The sequence below is a fragment of the Mobula birostris genome, chromosome 11 (genome assembly GCF_030028105.1).
Source record: "Mobula birostris isolate sMobBir1 chromosome 11, sMobBir1.hap1, whole genome shotgun sequence".
In the NCBI taxonomy this organism is placed as follows: domain Eukaryota; kingdom Metazoa; phylum Chordata; class Chondrichthyes; order Myliobatiformes; family Myliobatidae; genus Mobula; species Mobula birostris.
In genome coordinates, this window is record NC_092380.1 from 104,738,400 (window position 1) to 104,759,015 (window position 20,616).

Genomic DNA, 20,616 nt, shown 5'->3' on the forward strand with positions numbered 1-20,616 from the left:
CATTGTGACTCAATGTCGTAAAACAACAAAACATGAAAACTTCCACGGGGCTGGGGGGGAGGGAGGTGAATACTTTTTATAATCACTGTGTTATGTACCCCTGGGGTTTCTTTTTGCTGTGGACTGTCACTTTAAGGCACAAGAGAGAACCGAGACTAACTTTCGGATTTCTGCTGAGAGAGAGAGAGGCAGAGTCTGCCTTTCAGCTCGAGTTTACACTTTTACAAGGACACTGACTACTGCTGTCAGCTCCTGGGTCGCCATGGAGAGAGAGAGAGAGAGGTGGAGTTATTTGATGGACAATCGATGTTATGGTTTCTCTGCAGCGTGTTTACTTTTTACAAGGACAGTTACAGACACGGAGAAACACATGCCCAGAGTCAAGATGGATTCGGTCAATGAAAGACACCAGTGAGTGAGGTCCTGGTTTAAACTTTCAGTAGCCCAACAGGGGTGAGTTGAGATCGATCCTGAGTATTGATAAATGACTCTCACAAGTTTTCTGCAACTAGAACAAGTTTGCAGGAAGAAAAGAGGGGCGAGGAAGGTTTGAAACAGAAGAAACCTAGTGACAGAGAGGTCACTGTTTGGACTCTCTCTCTAAGTAGCCTGTAAGGGTGAGTTTGAATTCCATTCGAATACGAAGGTGTGACTGTCACATCATTAATCCACAGGAGTGGGTTCTCTGGTGAGGGGAGTACCTTTGTGAATACGACATGCGTGTTACCCTTGTTTGGGTGTGGTAGTTCACTGAAGAAAGGCACCCTTGTGGCAAATCACTGTTGGAGTTATTTCGTTTGTCGTGGAACTGGATAAGTGGCTATCACCACACATCAAAGTTGCTGGTGAACGCAGCAGTTTAAGTGGCTATCACGTTGTGTGTTTGGGGTTGGTTCCCTTGAAGATGGTCCCCTTAGTGATAAGCTACTGTTGGTGATAATCCATATGTGGATTCCGTTTGAGTATCCTGCGGCCACCACTTTGGAATGACCCGTAGCTGAATTCGGGTGTGGTACCACTTGTGTTGAAAGGATATTCGTTGAAAATCACTGTCGGTGATACTTTGTGTGTAGAGTGGAACAACTTCAGAAATAAAACCTGATATTGTTATTTTGTATTGCTGTCATGGAATCTGTGGAATATTGATGTAATTGCCTTCTCAACATTTACCCTGGATTACAAATCTCTCTCTCTCCATCACTACTCAACTGAATGCCAGGAGCTGAACTGAACTTTACCATCACCGTAAGACTGTATCCATTTACCCCTAGGCTTGAAGAAGCTTGGTTTCTCTTTTTCCACACTTATATACGTATAATCTTTGCTAACTTGTTTGATATATCTGAATTTATATTACTGTATTGCGTAGTTACTAATAAATAGTATTCATTAGTAGCAATACCAGTCTCCAAGGTGTTTTTCATTTCTGCTGGCTCTTTAACCCATCACGGGGTACGTGACAACTGTATATACAGAAAGGTGCCCGAAAACGGACAGCAATATCATAAAAGATCCCACCCACCCTGCTCAGAGAGGAGGCTATGTAACACCCATGCCAGGACCACCAGACTCAAAACAGTTACGTTCCCCAAGCAGTAAGGCTGATGAATGCCTTCATCCATCAACCAACCACCCACCCCACCACACACACACTCCCCAACCACCACAAATTCATCAGTCCCACCGCTGACTGTAAGGAGTTTGTACGTTTTTCCCGTGGCTGTGTGGGTTTCCTCCAGGTGCTCCGGTTTCCTCCCACAGTCCAAGACATACCAGCTGGTTAGTTAATTGGTCATTATAAATTGTCCCGTGATAGGCTCAGATTAAATCAGGGGATTGCTCAAAGGGCAAGAAGGGTTTATTCCATGCTCGATCTCAATATATAAATAGAAAAGCTAAAGAAATTTGGCCTGTCCCCTAAAACCCTCACTAATTTTTATAGATGCACCGTAGAAAGCATTCTTCTAGGGTGCATCACAACCTGGTATGGAAGTTGTCCTGTCCAAGACTGGAAGAAGATCGTGAACACAGCCCAGCACATCACACAAACCAACCTTCCGTCCTTGGACTCACTTTACACCGCACGCTGTCGGAGTAGTGCTGCCAGGATAATCAAGGACACGACCCACCCAGCCAACACACTTTTCGTCCCTCTTCCCTCTGGGAGAAGACTCAGGAGCTTGAAGACTCATACGGCCAGACTTGTAACAGCTTCTTTCCAACTGTGATAAGACTGCTGAACAGATCCTGACCCGGATCTGGGCCGTACCCTCCAAATATCCGGACCTGCCTCTCGGTTTTTTTTGCACTACCTTACTTTCCCTTTTCTATTTTCTATTTATGATTTATAATTTAAATTTTTAATACTTACTATCGACTTGTACTCCAGGGAGTGCGAAGCGCAGAATCAAATATCGCTGTGATGATTGTACACTCTAGTATCAATTGTTTGGCGACAATAAAGCAAAGTAAAAATAAATTTCCTATCAGTCACCTGTCATCAGACAGCCCTGCAACTAGTGTCACATTATGTACACATATAATGTATATAAACTATTGTAAGTATTTATATTTATTGAGTTTTTTTATTGTAATGTGTTCTTTATCTTACTGTGTGTTTTCTCGTGCTGCATCGGATCCAGAGTAACAATTATTTTGTTCTCCTTTAACACTTGTGGTGAGGAAATGACATTAGACAATCTTGAATCTTGAATCAAAGACATTCCTGCTTTTGTTTCCACAATTCCCAATATTTGGATAGAAGAGGTTGAAAGGATCTCAGGATCTGTTTATACCTTTCACCACACATCCGGAGTTTCACCCGTTCACTTAATCTATCAACAAATGTTCAGCAAGCTGTAATCGTGACCTCTGCAAAAATGTCTTGTCTGTTTTTCCAAATCAAGATAATTCCTTACCTAGGTCAAAACCACTAACGTCTCTCTCTTAAGTAAACTAAAACCCTCCTTCTCATGCTGCATCTGTGAACAAGGACGTATGTAGATCCTGCCTTAATTAAACTTTTCAAATGTAACTGATTGCAGATAAAATTTGGGAGCTATTAATGTTTTCATAAATTATTAGAGCAATGCAAAACAGCAAATAAAAATTACCCAGTTCATTTTCAAAAATACTTTCATTGGTATAATTCTGTTTCACCAGAGGTTCGATCATCACTACCGGAGTCTCTACTTGATTAAATATTTAAGTTTGTTTATTTTTGAAGTTGAATTGCCTATGAACATGTTCACATTTCCCGTTAACTAATAAGTTAAAAATGTCACTATATGTTTAAGATTCATTTGAAAGATGAGGTTTGAAGAGCATACAGTACCACCCTATAAAGCAACCATTTCTCTGAAAGCTGTTCCCAGTAGAAACTAGACAGAGAATCACAGAGAGATAAAATAAAGAAATAGACCAATGAGGCACATAAACCCCTATTCACACAATTTTTACTTGTTTTAGCCCCACCAACTCTTCCAGATCCTCCCATTCATTGAGCAGTCCACAGGTCTTTTTGATGTGGGAGGAAACCAAAGCACCCAGGGGAGTTCTCACCCAGAGGGGTAGACTCAATGGGCCGAATGGCCGAATACTGCCCCTATGTCTTATGGAAACCCACAGAGTTACAAGTAGAACATGCAAACTCTACACAGACAGCACCAGATCACTGGAGCATGACCACTGTCACTGTGCTGCAAGTGGTTTTAACTTAGAAGACCACAAGACATAGGCCACTCAGCCCATTGAGTTAGATCTGCCACTCCGTCATGGATGAGTTATACCCCTCTCAACCCTATCCTCCTGCCTTCTTCCCATAACCTTTGAGGCCTTAATTAAACAAGAACCTGTCTACCTTCGCTTTAAATATACTCAATAACTAGGCCTCCATAGCCACCTGTGGCAATTAATTCATCAGATTCACTACCTTCAAGCTAAAGAAATTCCTCCTTATCTCTGTTCTAAATAGATGTCCCTCTAGTCTGAGGCTATGCCCTCTGGCCTGAGACTCACCCATGATAGGAAGCATCCTCTTTACATCCACTCTGTCCAGACCTTTCAATGTCCAATAGGTTTCAATGAGATCCCCTCTCATATTTCTGAACTCCAGCAAGTACAGGCCCAGAGCCTTCAAATTCTCCTCATACATCAACTCTTTCATTCTCAGGATCATTTTCATAAAACCTCCTCTGGTCCCTTTTCTTAGCTAAGGGGCCCAGAACTGCTCACAATTCTCCAAGTGCGGTCTGATCAATCCCTCTGTTGTAGTGAAGACTGGGCCTCAAGCCGCAGTGCTACCTGTTTGCAGCTGCCCAGTGGGCGGCATCAGTCAGGTGCTCCACCAGAGTGGTGTGGCATCCGTACCAAAGTCAGTGCTCTCCCCAGTGTTCGTTCAGCAGAAGACAAGCTGCATTATGTTTGACTGCTGACTGATGCAACATGCATTGACACAGGCACTTAGACTACATGTTTTGTGTGACTGTATTTTACCAATATCTTATATGCTTTTGCTATGTTATATGTGCTATATGTGTCTTGTGCTGTGTATGACTGTTGGTGCTGTGTTTTGCACCTTGACCCCTGGAGTAATGCTGTTTCATTTGGCTGTATTCATGAGTATTCATGTATGGTTGAATGACAATTAAACTTGAACTTACACAGCCTTTATATATTGTCTTTTATATTCTAGTCCTCTCAAAGTGAATGCTAATATTGCATTTGTTTTCCTTACCTCTGACTCAACCTGCAAAATAACCTTTAGCAAATCCAGCACAAGAACTCCTAATGCAAACACGAGGAAATCTGCAGATGCTGGAATTTCAAGCAACACACATAAAAATTACTGGTGAACACAGCAGGCCAGGCAGCATCTATAGGAAGAGGTACAGTCGACGTTTCAGTCCTGACAAAGGCTCTCGGCCCGAAACGTTGACTGTACCTCTTCCTATAGATGCTGCCTGGCCTGCTGCGTTCACCAGCAATTTTTATGTGTATTGTGAGAACTCCTAAGCCCCTTTGCATCTCTGAGTTTTGAATTTTCTCCCGTTCAGAAAATAAGGTATGTCTTTATTCCTTCTACCAAGCGCATAAACAAACACTTCTCTGTACTATATTCCACCTGCCACTTCATTGCCCATTCTCCCAATCTGTCTAAGTCTTTCTGCAGTCACCCTGCTTCCTCAGTACTCCCTGCCCCTCCACCTATCTTTGTATCAGTCACAAACCTGGCCACAAAGCCATCAATTCTGCTATCCAAGTCACTCACAGATAGCATGAAGAGAAGCAGCCCCAACGCTGACCCCTGTGACACACCACTAGTCACTAACAGCCAACCAGAAAAGGACCTTTTTATTCCGACTTTGCCTCTTGCCAGTCAGCCAATGCTCTATCCATGCTAGTATCTTTCCTGTAATACCATGGGCTCTTATCTTTTTAACCAGTCCCATGTGCACCTTGTCAAAGGCCTTCTGAAAATCAAAGTACACAACACCCACTGATTGTTTGTCTATCCTGTTTGTTATTTCCTCAAAGAATTCCAACAGACTTGTCAGGCAAAATTTTCCCTTGAGGAAGCCATGTTGACTACAGCCTATTTTATCTGGTGCCTCCAAGTACCCCAAAACCACATCCTTAACAATTGACTCCAACATCTTCTCAACCACTGAGGTCAGACTAACTGGCCTATAATTTCCTTTCTTCTGCCTCTCTCCCTTCTTGAAGAGTGGAGTGACATTTGCAATTTTCAATTCCTCCAAAACCATGCCTTGAAAGATTATTACTAATGCCTCCACAATCTCTATAGTGATTGTCTTAAGTGTCTGAGTTTCTAAAATAAGATTTGCATTGATAATGCACCTTTCTTTTCACAGAATTAGTTTACAACTAATGAAGTCCATTGGAAATATTACCACATTCACAACCAGAAACACCTATGGACAGTCTCAGGATAGAGGGATGTCCATTGAGAACTGAGATGAGGAGGAATTTCTTGAGCCAGAGTGCTGAATCTGCGGAATTTGTTGCTGCAGGGTGCTGTGGAGGCCAAGTCATTGGGTATATTTAAGGGAGGGGTTAATAGGTTCTTGATTAGTCAGGGCATGAAGGGTTAAAGGGAGAAGGCAAGAGAAGGGAAATGGATCATCCATAATGAAATGCCAGAGCAGACTCAAAGGGCCAAATGACCTCATTCTGGTCCTATGTCTTGTGGTTTTAAATGGCAGGAGGAAGACCAGATGATCTCTTCTAGTATTCAGCAGGATATCAGGGAGAATGTCCCTGATCCCACTCATCTTAAAGCAGAAACCTTAAAAATCATGAAAGGCTCAGATTTCACACTACTGAAAGCCAAACTTTTCACAGAGTATAATAGGAGTTTACAACTCACTGTGTACCCATTGGCAGCGACAAATTAAACCAATTAACCTTTAATTAAGCCCCTGGAAACATGGTCCCAATTAAACAATTAATCAGATATTTCCTATAAAAGTTAAAATGGCTACACATCTCCTAATGATGCAATGTAACCTTTTAACAGTGAAGTTTATTTTTTTAAATTTGTAATCACAAAATTCTTGCCATTTGTTACCTTATTCTTTCACATGTCCAAGGTAACCTTCATGCTTTCACTACAGTTACTAGACAAGTGACCTTTATTAAACATCCACCCAGCTCAGCTGTAGCTTTCTTGCCTTTGAATTACAGGCCTCAGTTTTGTAGTGCGGAACTAACAGGAGCAGTGCGTTTTGAGAGTATCATGGAGGAGAAGCTTGTGGGTTCCTGAGATTCCAAGAGCAATGTCGTCTGGAGTTTCACCATCCGGTGCTTAGCTCCTGATAGGTCACCCATGCTAGTAGGGTCAAGGGGGAAAGTTCCAGACAAAGAGCATGGGCAGCCACCACAAGGTCCTTGCCAGATTGGGGTTCAAGTTTGGTGGCATAGAATACAAAATGACTGGAAGCCCTTCACTGGTGTTGTGACGTGTTCTCATCTTCCACCAGCTCCATTGTTGAGGTCTTCATTGGATTGCTCTTCGTCTGGAACTCACAGTCCTCTCCACCATGACAAGGTGACAATCCTCAGAAGCACAGAAGAGTACAGCACAGAAACAGGTCCACGATGTTGCGTCAAACTAATTAATAAAATTAGTAATCTAGTTAGTAATCTGCAGAGTGTTTGCAACACATCTCCTTGATCTCTTTTTATTAGAGGATTGAGATGAGGAATGATGGCTTGCAGTGAAGAAATGAGTGATCAGCTTTCTTCAGGGACTCTGGAATAGTCTGCTATTTTGACAATTGAAAGTAGGAATTAAAAATAAATGACTCAAACAATTGTCAACTACACTCACTGGCCACTTTATAAAGGTATCTCCTGTGGCCACTGTGTGCATGTTCATGCTGTGGCCCATCCACTTCAAGGTTCAATGTGTGTTCAGAGGTGCTCTTCTGCCCACTATTGTAATATATGATTATTTGAGTTACTGTCACCTAAAGCCAGTCTGGCCATTTCCTCTGACCACACTCATTAACAAGGCATTTACACCCACAGACTGCCGCTCACTGGATTTTTTTCTGTAAACTAAACAAAGGCATTATAACAATTTGGTGTAGGAAAAACTGACTGATTTTGGAACAGAACTGTTCCTCCCAATGACTGAAAGCTCAAATGAGTTTTGTGTATATTTTCAAAGTTACAAACCTCCTCTTGCATTTCCTTATTTATATGTTCGTAGGATGTGGGCTTTCTGACCATGCCGATGATTTTTTGTGAAGTGGCTACTGAGTGTACAGCATATCCATTGAAATATGTGCTTACTCTTAATGAACTTCAGGGAACAGAGACGAAGGACGTATGGGGAACTGAGGATATGGGTTAGCATGACAGTGGCTGTGAAAGTTGTGAGTGGACAGCCTGCACTTTAGGCCAGAGAATGCTGGCTTGAGATGAAGGCTGAATTTAAGGAGGATGAGCAATCACTTAGTGCAGAACCAGGGAGTGAGATTGTGGACAGTAGGACTGTGGAATGCTGATTAAGTTAGGGGACAGATATGGTTGGGCAGAGGAACTGAGGAAGGAGGTATGTCAACTGGAGAGAGGGTTCTATGAGAGAGCATGTGCCACAGGGATCAGTGCTGGGTCCATTGTTATTTGTCATCTATATCAATGATCTGGATGATAATGTGGTAAATTGGATCAGCAAATTTGCTGATGATACAAAGATTGGAGGAGTATGGACAGTGAGGAAGGTTTTCAAAGCTTGCAGAGGGATTTGGACCAGCTGGAAAAATGGGCTGAAAAATGGCAGATGGAGTTTAATACAGACAAGTGTGAAGTATTGCACTTTGGAAGGACAAACCAAGGTAGAACATACAAGGTAAATGTTAGGGCACTGAGGAGTGCAGTAGAAGAGGGATCTGGGAATACAGATACAAAATTCCCTAAAAGTGGCGTCACAGGTAGATAGGGTCGTAGAGAGAGCTTTTGGTATATTGGCCTTTATAAATCAAAGTATTGAGTATAGGAGTTGGAATGTTATGGTGAGGTTGTATAAGACATTGGTGAAGCCAAACTTGGAGTATTGTGTTCAGTTTTGGTCACCTAATTACAGGAAGGATATTAATAAGGTTGAGAGTGCAGAGAACGTTTATAAGCATGTTGCCGGGACTTGAGAAACTGAGTTACAGAGAAAGGTTGAATAGGTTAGGACTTTATTCCCTGGAGCGTAGAAGAATGAGGGGAGATTTGATAGAGGTATATAAAATTATGATGGGTATAGATAGAGTGAATGCAAGCAGGCTTTTTCCACTGAGACTAGGGGAGGAAAAAAAAGAGGACATGGGTTAAGGGTGAAGGGGGAAAAGTTTAAAGGGAACATGGGGGGGGTGCTTCTTCACAGAGAGAGTGGTGGGAGTGTGGAATGAGCTGCCAGATAAAGTGGTAAATGCGGGCTCACTTTTAACAGTTAAGAGAAACTTGGACAGGTACATGGATGAGAGGTGTATGGAGGGATATGGTCCAGGTGCAGGTCAGTGGGACTAGGCAGAAAAATGGTTCGGCACAGCCAAGAAGGGCCAAAAGGCCTGTTTCTGTGCTGTAATGTTTCTATGATTTTCTATGAAGGGCAAAAGAAAGGAGGAGGAAAAAGTGTAAAATAGAAGCAGAATTGATGGTAACAGGTCAGAACAGCAGCCAACTATGGTTAAATACCCTCAGGTAGCAATTATGGTAGAGACATTCTGGCTATGACCAAGGAACAGAGATTCAAGCCATCTTTTGTTCCCCAACATAATGACAGGTGATGGAAGAGCCAAAAAGCATGTGATCCATTTTAACTTTTAATAAAAACTTATTTTCCCAACAAGAAATCATTTTCAAAAAGTGCATTTCTTAATTACCCCTCCAGGTTACAATACTTTGTCATAACCAAGATGAAAGTAATACATAAATATATTCTAATGCTCTCAGTGCTTTATTGCTATCTCTAGCACCACCTCAAATTTACAAATGCATTCCAAGCAGAATAATCTTTCAACCCTTGCCTAACTTTCCACCTCATAAGTCATAAATTTAAATAATATTGCTTTACACATCAGAAAATATACATAATTTTACATAGAGATTTTATATAACCATTTAAAGCAGTGTATCTTTGGAATTTAATAGCAGACAAAAAAAAACAATTGTGTAACCAGTTTACAAACTTACTGAACAGTCATAAACAATCTGGACAAAACACTCGACACATTAATACAAGATGAATATTATACAACTGTGATCAGTGCTGGAATCAGTAGCAGCTTTGACAAAGATACAAATATGACTCCCAAATGCACCCTGCCTTTGGTGGAACACTGGTTCACTGACCAATGGAAAATAGAATCAGGCTGAGTAGAGACCCAGTGTTGTATTGTTTCACAGAGGTCTCCCAACATAGCACATCAGGATGGAATTCACCTCCTCCCCCAAAAACTGTCAACCCCGTACAGTCCTTCTCCTAGTCATGATGGTGCATCTACAAACGTCCCGCCAGGCACATGAAAACAACAACATGTAGTGTCACAAAGTATGCCAAGACCAAGTAGCGGGATCTGGTCCGTGCACTCATTAGCTTTGAGCAGTACATACTGCGGCCCCGTAGCCAGCGCTTGAAGGAAAGCGCCCCTCTCTTTACCTGCAGAGATAGAAGTAGAGTCAACAACAACCAACATTACCTTAGCTGATTCAGAATTTAAATAATTAGCAAATTACCTGGGTGGAGAAGTGAAGATTATTTTAAAAACATATTAAATTGCAAAAGTCCAGATTGCACTGTATAAACGGGTGGCAACAACTACAGTAGTAATTTTCAAACAGTAATCAGAAAACTGCAGGACCCTGAAGGAAGGGATACCTGCCTTTCTCTCAAAGACCTGCCACAGGCGTGATGGGCCAAATGGATGTACCACTCCAATAACACAGCAGCATCTCAGTTCCTACTCAAGTGACTTTAGCCAGAAGGTGGTGAATCTGTGGAAGTCATTGCCACGGATGTCTGTGGAGCCCAAGTCATTGGGTATATTTAAAGCAGAGGCTGGTAGGTTCTTGATTAGTCAGAGCAGAAAGGTTATGGGGAGAAGGCAGGAAAATGGGGTTGAGAGGGATAATAAAATCAGCCATCATGGAATGGCAGAGTAGACTCTTCTGGGACACCATCACGACGGTGACTCATGCGAGCAGCTCTGAAGGAAACTGTTAAGTATGCCGGTTCTAGACTGCGAGCAGACTCAATGGGGCAAATAGCCTAATTCTGCTCCATGTCTTATGGACTATGTGATCCTAATTTAGTGAGCTATTGAACAGAAAGGTGTAGGTTCCAAATACCCTCAGATGATCAGAAAATGACCAAGTTCTTCCACGGTTAGTCTGCGTTACCTTACAGAGGGGTAGAGGGTGGTGAAGAAAGATGAACATCTGTTACCAGTTTTTCATCGCTCTTTGTATTCTCCTAAAGATTTTCTGCCCATTTAGATCTTCTGCTTATGGTGAAACTACTTATTTTAAAATGCGGTTTTCAACTTTGTCTGGGTACAGTATGCCCCTTGTATCTATCATGTTTCTTTTTCAGGGCAACAGAAGTTATTGGAGACCTGTATTAAAAGGCAATCTTCATGAATGTGACATGATCCAGATACTTCCAACCTCCTGGGAGAGGAAGGGCCATGTGCAGGTGCCCTTGATGCTGGGCAAGGAAGGAAGGCAACTGCTCTCTGCAACGTGTACCATAACCCTCCCTTGGCAGTCCACTCCCACCATTCCCAACATTCTTTGCTCCCACCACACTTACAAACTCGCTTTCCGCTGCATGTCAACAAATACAGTACTGAGCAAACTCCTTAGGCACTCTAGTTATATACCGTTACAAGAAAAAGTTTGTGAACCCTTTGCAATTACTTGGTTTTCTGCATTAATAACTTTTAAAATGTGGTCTGATCTTCATCTATCACAATAATAGGCAAAGACAATCTGCCTAAACTAATAACACACAAACTATTGTACTTTTCATGTCTTTATTGAACACACTGTTTAATCATTCACAGTCCAGGCTGGAAAAAGTATGTGAATTCTTGTACTTAATAACTGATAGAACCTCCCTTCGCAGCAATAACCTCCACCAAACGTTTCCTGTAGCTGCTCATCAGACTTGCACAACGGCGAGTAGGAATTTTAGATCATTCCTCCATACAAAACTGTTTCAGTTCATTAATATTTCTGGGATACCCTGTATGAACAGCCCTGTTCAGGTCATGCCACAGCATCTCGATTGGGTTAAGGTCTGGACTCCGACTTAGCTATTCCAAAATATAAATTTTCTTCTTTTTAAACCATTGTTGTTGATTTACTCTTGTGTTTTGGATCATTGTCTTGTTGCATCATCCAGCTTCTATTAAGCTTCATGTGATGGACTGCTACCCTGACATTCTCCTATAAAATAGGTTGATACAATTTTGAATTCATTGTTCCCTCAACAATTGCAAGCTGTCTAGGCCCTGAGGCTGCTTTGCTGCCTCAAACCACAATGCTGCTTCCACCGTGCTTCACAGCTGGGATGAGGGTTTGGTGTTGGTGTGCAGTGCCCTTTTTCCTCCAAAAATAGAAATGTGCATTTCTGTCAAAAAGTTCAACTTTTGTCTCATCTATCCATAAAAGGCATTATCCCAGAGGTTCACATATGCTTTTGAATCTAGACTGTGATTGTTTAAATGGTGTACCCAGTATTGATGAGAAGTAGTACAATTAGAAAACATACAGCACAATACAGGTCCTTCGGCCCACAAAGCTGTGTCGAACATGTCCCTACCTTAGAACTACTTAGGCTTTACCCATAGCCCTCTATTTGTCTAAGCTCCATATACCTATCCAGGAGTCTCTTAAAAGACCCTATTGTTTCCGCCTCCACCACCAGCCCATTCCACGCACTCACTACTCTCTGCATAAAAAACTTACCCCGACATCTCCTTTGTACCTACTTCCAAGCACCTTAAAACTGTGCCCTCTCATGCTAGCCATTTCAGCCCTGGGAAAAAGCCTCTGACTATCCACATGATCAACCCTCTCATTATCTTGTACACCTCTATCAAGTCACTCTCATCCTCCGTCACTCCAAGGAGTAAAAGCCGAGTTCACTCAACCTATTCTCATAAGGTATGCTCCCCAAACCAGGCAACATCCTTGTAAATCTCCTCTGCATCCTTTCTATTTTTCCACATCCTTCCTGCAGTGAGGCGACCAAAATTGAGCACAGTACTCCAAGTGGGGTCTGACCAGGGTCCTATATAGCTGCAACGTTACCTCTCGGGTTCTTAAACTCTTAAATTGTTGGTGTACTTAGTTTAGGCAGATTGTGTTTGTCTATTATTGAGACTTAGATGAAGATCAGACCACATTTCATGTGTAACTAATACAGAAAACTAGAAATGCAGAAAAGTAAAAGAAAAACAACTGCAGATACTGGAAACCTAAATCAAAAGTTCACAAACATTTTCTTGGAACTGTATATGTGCCTAAGACTTTTGCATAGTACTGTACTGGAGATTGTAAAATGACCAAGGAACTGCATCGTATTTTAAGTTAGTATGTTCAACAAAACAGGATTTCCAAAGTGTCTCTCAGTTTGCAGGGAGAAACAAGGAAGGTACTGTATAAAAGTTCAGAAAATTGGATCAAAAGTAGAAGGTAAAGAAATAAATACACACCTTCCGCACCACCACCTGCTCACTGGAATCTATAATCAAAGCCTCGCGTTCTTCATCCGATTCCAGTTGAATAGTGTACTCTCTGGGTGGTAGTCTGACTGGAAGTGGATCAAGGCTGGAAAGAAACCACGGCATTAATCATAAAATGTAAATTCTTCAAAACATTTACAGACACGAACCACTGGAGAGAACACAAGTCTCTCAATGAATTCTATCCACAGAGTTAAAATCAGTTGCTCCCGATAGAGAAGGAAAACTGACCTCAAACCTCCACTGCTTTGCAGCTATAACCACTTATGGGGAAGGTTTTGGGAGTAAACCCCAAGAGAAAAATCCAGAGCTGGCGTCTCTAAGACAGTTCAGCTTGGAGTTCAATGCTGACTGGCAATTTCTGCAACGTTGCTGGTGCCAAACTGTATCACTCTCCGCTGTTCCTTTGGGTTCCTCAGAAGCATGGAGAGGGGGAGCTTGCCACTTGGGCAACAGCTTGCTCTCCATATCGTACTGCCCAGGCTTGCATATCTCGACAGCTGGGATGCAACATCCATGGTCGATCCTGAATGATGAAGGCCTTACTCACTCACTACGAGAGGTTTGATTCAGAGTAGGTAAAGGAATCACTAAACCAATATGCAGATTCATAGCAACTGGCAAAAAAGCCAATGGAAAAATAAAGATAAATGCTTTTATCCTCAGCAATTTATGATCCAGAAAGCGTGCCCTGAAATAGTGATGGAAAATGACACAATAATGTCTTTCATGTCATATGAGGAAAAGTTGAGTGAGCTAGGACTTTTCTCTTTGAAGCAAAGGAGCATGAGAGGCGATTTAACAGAGGTGTATAAGATTATGAGAGGCATCGCTAGAGTGGACACCCACACCTTTTTCCAAGGATGGCAATGACCAATATCAGAGGATGCCCGTTTAAGGTAAACAGAGGAAAGTTAAGAGGAGATGTCTGAGATTGGCTTTGTTTTTAAACAGAGTGGTGGGTATCTGGAACGCATTCCCAAGGCAGGTGGTAGAGAAGAATTGGATTGATCGTGAGGTAGATTTAAGTAAGTTGGCACATTGTGTCCCAAAGGGCCTGTAGTATACTGTACTATATTCCATGTTTAATTTTTTTTAAATTTCAAAGCCCGTGTTGAAAGAGCAAAGGAGGAACACCAACTGGATAGGTCTTTTCGAGCCAGTATAATTCTATCTCAATCACACATACATGGCTCTTCAGATTTTGCAAGCTATCTAACATGTCTTTTGGGAAATCATTGTATGTATCATGTCCACAGAAAAATGACATTTTATTGTTCCAAGGTTGCTAAAAGTGGTACTATTTCCAGCCACAGTGGATATGCCTTTAATGAAGTTCACCGTTCAGGAACTGAGATCGATTTTATACATAGTAATTAACCTCCACTCACTGCAATTCCCTTGAGACACTACCCTGGGAGAAATGCTATTGTTTCCTCCATTCTTTAATCGTAAATGGATTTTTTATTATTTAAAAATCCTGTTCTTTTTTCAATTGAGTGGCTGCACAAGTTTGTCAAATAGACAAAGAAAAACGATTTTAAATAAACAGATGTGGGTGATACCGTAATGGAAGGGCAATGATATCCTTGCATGATATCCAGTCTAATGCAGTTTAAACACTCACCCCTTGAACCTTTCCTCAGCTGCCAGCAATGCTTCCTCAGCTGCACGTCTCCGCCGTTCTTCATCTGCGAGCATTTGTGCCAACTGGGTCAGCTCCTGATGGGCAGACGCATTCCGCTGCTCTGATTCCGCAAGCCTGTATCATCAACAATATACACAAATGACCCACTGCGAATGAAGAACGAACTTCTCCAACTCATCCTCACATGCTCTGCAGCCAAATCGGTATTTTGTGAAAGACATGTATATCGCAGGCAAAAAACAGGAGACCAATTAATACTTATCTTTTAAGGAACTGTTATCATCCAAGGGTATTTTATGTACTTCTGAGCAGACAGATGTAGCTTTATTTAATGCTATTTTAAAAGTTGGCAGCTCCAACAGTGAAGCACACCCTCAGTACACTAATGTCAGACCGTACTATGTGCCAATGAGAATTTAACAAAAATATATATAGTTAATACTCATGACTTAGACTTAGTTGAACCATAAGGGAATGTTTGTACAAAGCAATTTGCTATTAAAGCTCTAAAAACTGAGTAATTTATTGAATTAACTGAGAATTAGACCTTTTCAACTAGAGAGCGGTGTGCCCGAGGGTCATTGCCAATCTTGGAATTTATGCTGAATTGTCAACAGGGCAAATTTTAAATCTGCTAAAAGCAGAAAATCCAAAGCTTTCAAACAATGTCAGGCAGTGTCCAAAATATTGCACCAATTGTGAGCTACTTGATTCAGTTCTGGTCACCTCACTACAGGAAGGATGTCGATACTATAGAAAGAGTGCAGAGGAGATTTACAAGAATGTTGCCTGGATTGAAGAGCATGCCTTATGAGAATAGGTCAGTGAACTTGGCCTTTTCTCCTTGGAGTGACAAAGGATGAGAGGTGACTTGATAGAGGTGTATAAGATGATGAGAGGCATTGATCGTGTGGATAGCCAGAGGCATTTTCCCCAGGACTGAAATGGCTAACACAAGGAGGCATAGTTTTAAGCTGCTTGTAAATAGGTACAGAGGGGATGTCAGGAATAAGTTTTTCCCCCACAGAGTGGTGGCACAGCCGGCAACGGCAGTAGAGGCAGATACAAAAGGGTCTTTTTTTTTTTTTAAAAAGAGACTTTTGGATTGGTACATTGAGCTTAGAAAAATAGAGGGCTATGCAGTAGGGAAATTCTAGGCAGTGTCTAGAGTAGGTCACATGGTTGGCACAACATAGTGGGCAGAAGGCCCTGTAACATGCTGTGGATGTCTATGTTCTAAGTTACAAGGAACTACAGAGAAGGTTCATATAGACAAGTACTGGAGCTGCCTGATAACTGTGAGGATGGTGTTAACAGGCATAGATATGGTGCTCATCGTCAGTCTCGGAGTGGTACAGCACATAAGTGGACCCTACAGTCCACCAGAACCAGAGTGATGTTTTTGCTCATCTACACCAGGGGACCCTAACCTTTTTTGCACCGCGGACCGGTTTAATATTGACAATATCCTTGCGGACCGGCCGACCGGGGGGTGGAGGGGTGTTCAAGTAGGGTTAAACTCACCTCAACATGTCTTTTACAGTTAGCGTTGCCAACTTTCTCACTCCCAAATAAGGGACAAAAGTAGCAATCAAATCCTGACGAAGGGTCCCGGCCCGAAATGTCGACTGTACCTCTTCCTAGATGCTGCCTGGCCAGCCGCATTTCACCAGCACTTTTTGTGTGTGTTGACAGGACACCTGTGTTTACCCCGAGAAAGACTACCATGACCATGAAGCCTTGCACGGGCACCTGTGTCCGCATGCGTGATGTGCGCATATGCGTACGTGCCCATTTTATTTTTACACAAATCCGTTTTGGCTTAATCTTCTCGACTACACTGTACAGACATTATTTCTACTTTATATAGACTGTGTAATTATCATATCATTAATGCTTTTACTATATGTTAACAGTTATTTTAGGTTATTTGGAATGAGTTGGTAGATTATTTTTTGGGTCTGGAAACACTCAAAAATTTTTCCCATATAAATTAATGGTAATTGCTTCTTCGCTTTACGCCATTTCGGCATGAAAGGTTTCATAGAAATGCTCTACCTTAGCGGGGAAATACAGGACAAGAGCGGTCCCGTATGGGACAAACCAATTTAGACCAATATACAGGATGTTCCGGCAAATAGGGGACCACTGGCAACCCTATGTTCAAGTTCAACAGTGCGTGACAGGGAATGAGGAAAAGTGCAGCTGACTCATATCGCTTCCTGCTTTGCAGCCCGGTGGTTGGGGACCGTTGATCTACACAAATCCCAAATGCCTGCACCAGCTCTGTATTCTCAATGCCTGGTCTATTCAAGTGCCTTCTAGATGTACTAACACATTGATAGTACCCAACTCCATCACTTCCTAACAGTGAATTCCAGGTATCAACTATTTTGTGTAAGGAACTTTCTCTTCAAGTTCCTTTTAAAACCACTACCTTACTTAAACCTGTGCCCTCTTGTTGATATTTGTACACTAGGAAAATAAACAAATTTCTCAAGTCTTAACAGGTCATCCCCAGCTTCCTCCACTCCTGGGAAAGAAAAAACAGCCTATAAACTCTCTCCTCATAACCAAAGTTCTCCAATCCAGGCAATAGTCTGATGAATCTTCTCTACACTCTCTCCAGTAAAACACATCCTTCCTATAGTGTGTTGACCAGACCTGCACACAATATTCCAAGAGTGGTCTACCCAGTGTTTTGTAAAGTTACAACTTAATGCCCAACTTTTTTGTCCATGCTCCATCACATGAAGGAAGCTTGCCAGATGTCTTCATCATCACCCTATCTACCTGACACTTTCTGGGAACGATAAACCCCAAGGTCCCTCTATCAGTTATTGTATATGTCCCACTCCTACCTGACTTCCCACATGTTGGTATTGAATTCCATCTGCCAACACGCCACCTAACTTTCCATCTATTGTAACCTTCTTCGCTATCCACAATACCGCCATCGTAAAAATCATACCACCTATATTCACTTATTATGTCGTTAATAGGTATTAGAAACAACAAGGATCCTGGAACCAATCCCTACAGTACACCACAGGTCACTGATGTCCAATGTTAAAGCATCCTTCTACCACACTCCTTTGCCTCCCATCAGCTAGCCAGCCTTGGGTTCAATAAGCCAGTCTGGCATGTGCCTTAACCTTATAAGTCTCCGGGTCCTTGTCAAATGGCTCATGAAAGTCAACATACTCAATGCCTACAACCATTGCTTCATCAATTTAATTAGCTATTTCCTCAAAGAACTCAATCATATTAGTGAGGCAGGACTTCTCCTGCACAAAGCCATTTGGCATTCTGATTTTTAATTTGCAAAGTCAACTCTATTATGTTCTTAATTGCTGGTGTTTTCTCTGTAGGACTGATTCCATGGATGGGCATCTAAAAAGGTGAAAGTTGAGGAATCTAGATCCCACTCTCATTATCAAAGCTGCCAAAGGCAAAGCACACCCAACAAAACTGGCTGATTTTGTAAATCAAAGCTCATATCACTTACTTCTGCTCTCTCTTCTTCAAATACCTGGAATAGTTTATTCACACAAATCCTTCTCCCCTGATGAGTGTTGAAATTCTCTCATTAAATAACATCTACTAAAAATGAACAGTGGTCCTATATTTCATCCAGTCTAACATACCATAGATGTAACATCTTGATACACCACAATGCACAAAACCCTCCACTCAAATTATCTGACCACCCTAGAGGTTAAAAGCTCAGCTTAATGGAGGTGGGGGCGGCAGGAATACGAGAACAGCAATCTAATGGAGAAATTTAGTGGATCAAGAAGCATCTATGTGGGGGAGAGAGAGAAACTGCTGAAGCTTTAGGTCAAAACTCTGCACAAGGCATTCTCCAACCGACTCAAAACTCGGAGAAATGAAAAAAGTAGCCTAGGAGGTCACCCAGGCAGTGAGTTTCAAATTTTGGTATGAGGTGATGTATTCCCAAGTCAAAAATCCTGTGCAATTCTCAGTTGAAACAAATGAACAAGTTAGAGCCCTCTGTCAGAACTGGCCGGCTGTTCCATAGGTCCAGTGTTCTATGGAAGAGATTTCCTTTTTGACCGAACAAATAATATCTGAGGCTACACAACATAAAATTGTGATCTTTGGTTTAGTAGCTTCCAAACTCTCAGCTACTTGGTGTGTCCATTCATCAAAGTCAGAAATCTGCCTGTTGATCTTGGTCTGGCAAGACCCTGAATTGTCAATGCTCCAGTTTCAAATACTGGTCGCCGAACTGATTTCAAGTGTCTGGTCTCACCACAATCACAAGTCTCAGCTACTGTGGTTCATTTCCATGTCACTGGTTAGTTTTTGGCACAACATAAGATTTGTCTTGTTTCCTTTTCTATCATGTCCTCAACTGAAAACAATTTTTTTTTTGGATATATGTACTTGAAGTTTCTCTCATTCTCTGGTTCATGACCCAAGGCTGTTTCTCTGGCATCTTAACCTGTTCACTTCAGCCACTAAAAATGTTCTTTTCTGCAGTTACTTACAAGCATAGAGTAATAGCTTAGAAACAGACACACCAAACTCATCCATGCCCAACAGGGTGCCCACCTAAGCAAGTCCCATTCACCTGTATTTGGCATGTATCCCTGTAAACCAAGGGTTTCCAATCTGGGGGTCTACAGGCCCCTTGGTTAACAGTAGGGTTCCATGGCATAATAAAAATTGTAAACCCTTGCTCCAAGCCTTTTCTATCCACATTTGCCATAAACAAGTTTATTTCACCTCTAAAGTCAATCACTTAAAAGCAGTCATGTTTCCAAATTGATGAAACCTTTAGCATTTGAGACATTCCATCCTGTAATTTGGACTCACCTTCTCCGCAGTTCATTCAACTCCAAATTGTCGATTTCCACTATAATATTGGCACGCTCCTGTGGAGCTCCAGGAGGAACTTCCTCACTCGTCTCGTGCTGCAACACAGAAAAGGTGAGACTCAAACTTCAGTTAATCCTTGCTTCATCTATATGGTCACAGTCACCATTCAAACTTGGGCTGACTAGAAATAGTTAATGTTGCCATTAGTCAGCCCCAAAGCTGGGAAGCAGAATTCAGCATTTCTGACTTCTTCCTTGAATACTCTACAATGCAAATTAAAAGTGATCTGAAAATATATTTAAATTCAATCCACGAAAGGATGTCATTGGAAAATGGATAAGGAGTAAGGAATTGAATTGACTATTACTTATACCCTTCACATACATGAAGAGTAATTTGCAATAAATACTATGTACAACAGGACAGTCAATATCCCATAGAAATACAATTGTACCAGTGTGAATTAATCAGTCTGATGGCCTGGTGGAAGAAGCTGTCCCGGAGCCTGTTGGTCCTGACTTTTATGCTGCCGTACCATTTCCCGGATGATAGCAGCTGGAACAGTTTGTGGTTAGGGTGACTTCGGGCTCTTTTTATGCACCTGTCTCTGTAAATGTCCCAAATAGTGGGAAATTCACATCCACAGATGCACTGGGCTGTCAGTACCACTCTCTGCAGCGTCCTGCGATTGAACGAAGTACAGTTTCCACAGCAGGCAGTGATGCAGCCAGTCAGTGATGCCCCTGTAGAAAGTTCTTAGAATTTGGGGGCCCATACCAAGCTTCTTCAGCCGCCTGAGATGAAACAAGCACTGTTGTGCTTTTTTCACCACACAGCCGGTATGCACAGACCACGTGA

General features: G+C 41.9%; 1 protein-coding gene across 4 annotated transcripts in view; it reads right to left on the bottom strand.

Annotated features, from left to right (window-relative positions):
- Positions 1–9,329: 9,329 nt before the first annotated feature.
- LOC140205285 (uncharacterized) overlaps positions 9,330–20,616 on the bottom strand; it is a 98,651-nt gene continuing 87,364 nt past the window's right edge. For 3 of the 4 annotated variants that reach the window (XM_072272784.1, XM_072272786.1, XM_072272783.1), the window contains exons 26-29: positions 19,756–19,853; positions 14,893–15,027; positions 13,236–13,350; positions 9,330–10,174 (exon numbers count right to left, since the gene is read on the bottom strand). In XM_072272784.1, coding sequence (XP_072128885.1) covers positions 10,016–10,174; positions 13,236–13,350; positions 14,893–15,027; positions 19,756–19,853 — 507 coding nt within the window. In that variant the 3' untranslated portion in view covers positions 9,330–10,015. Of the gene's footprint in view, positions 10,175–13,235; positions 13,351–14,892; positions 15,028–16,440; positions 16,614–19,755; positions 19,854–20,616 lie in introns of those variants that run through there. The other variant, XM_072272785.1, reaches the window with a different exon arrangement.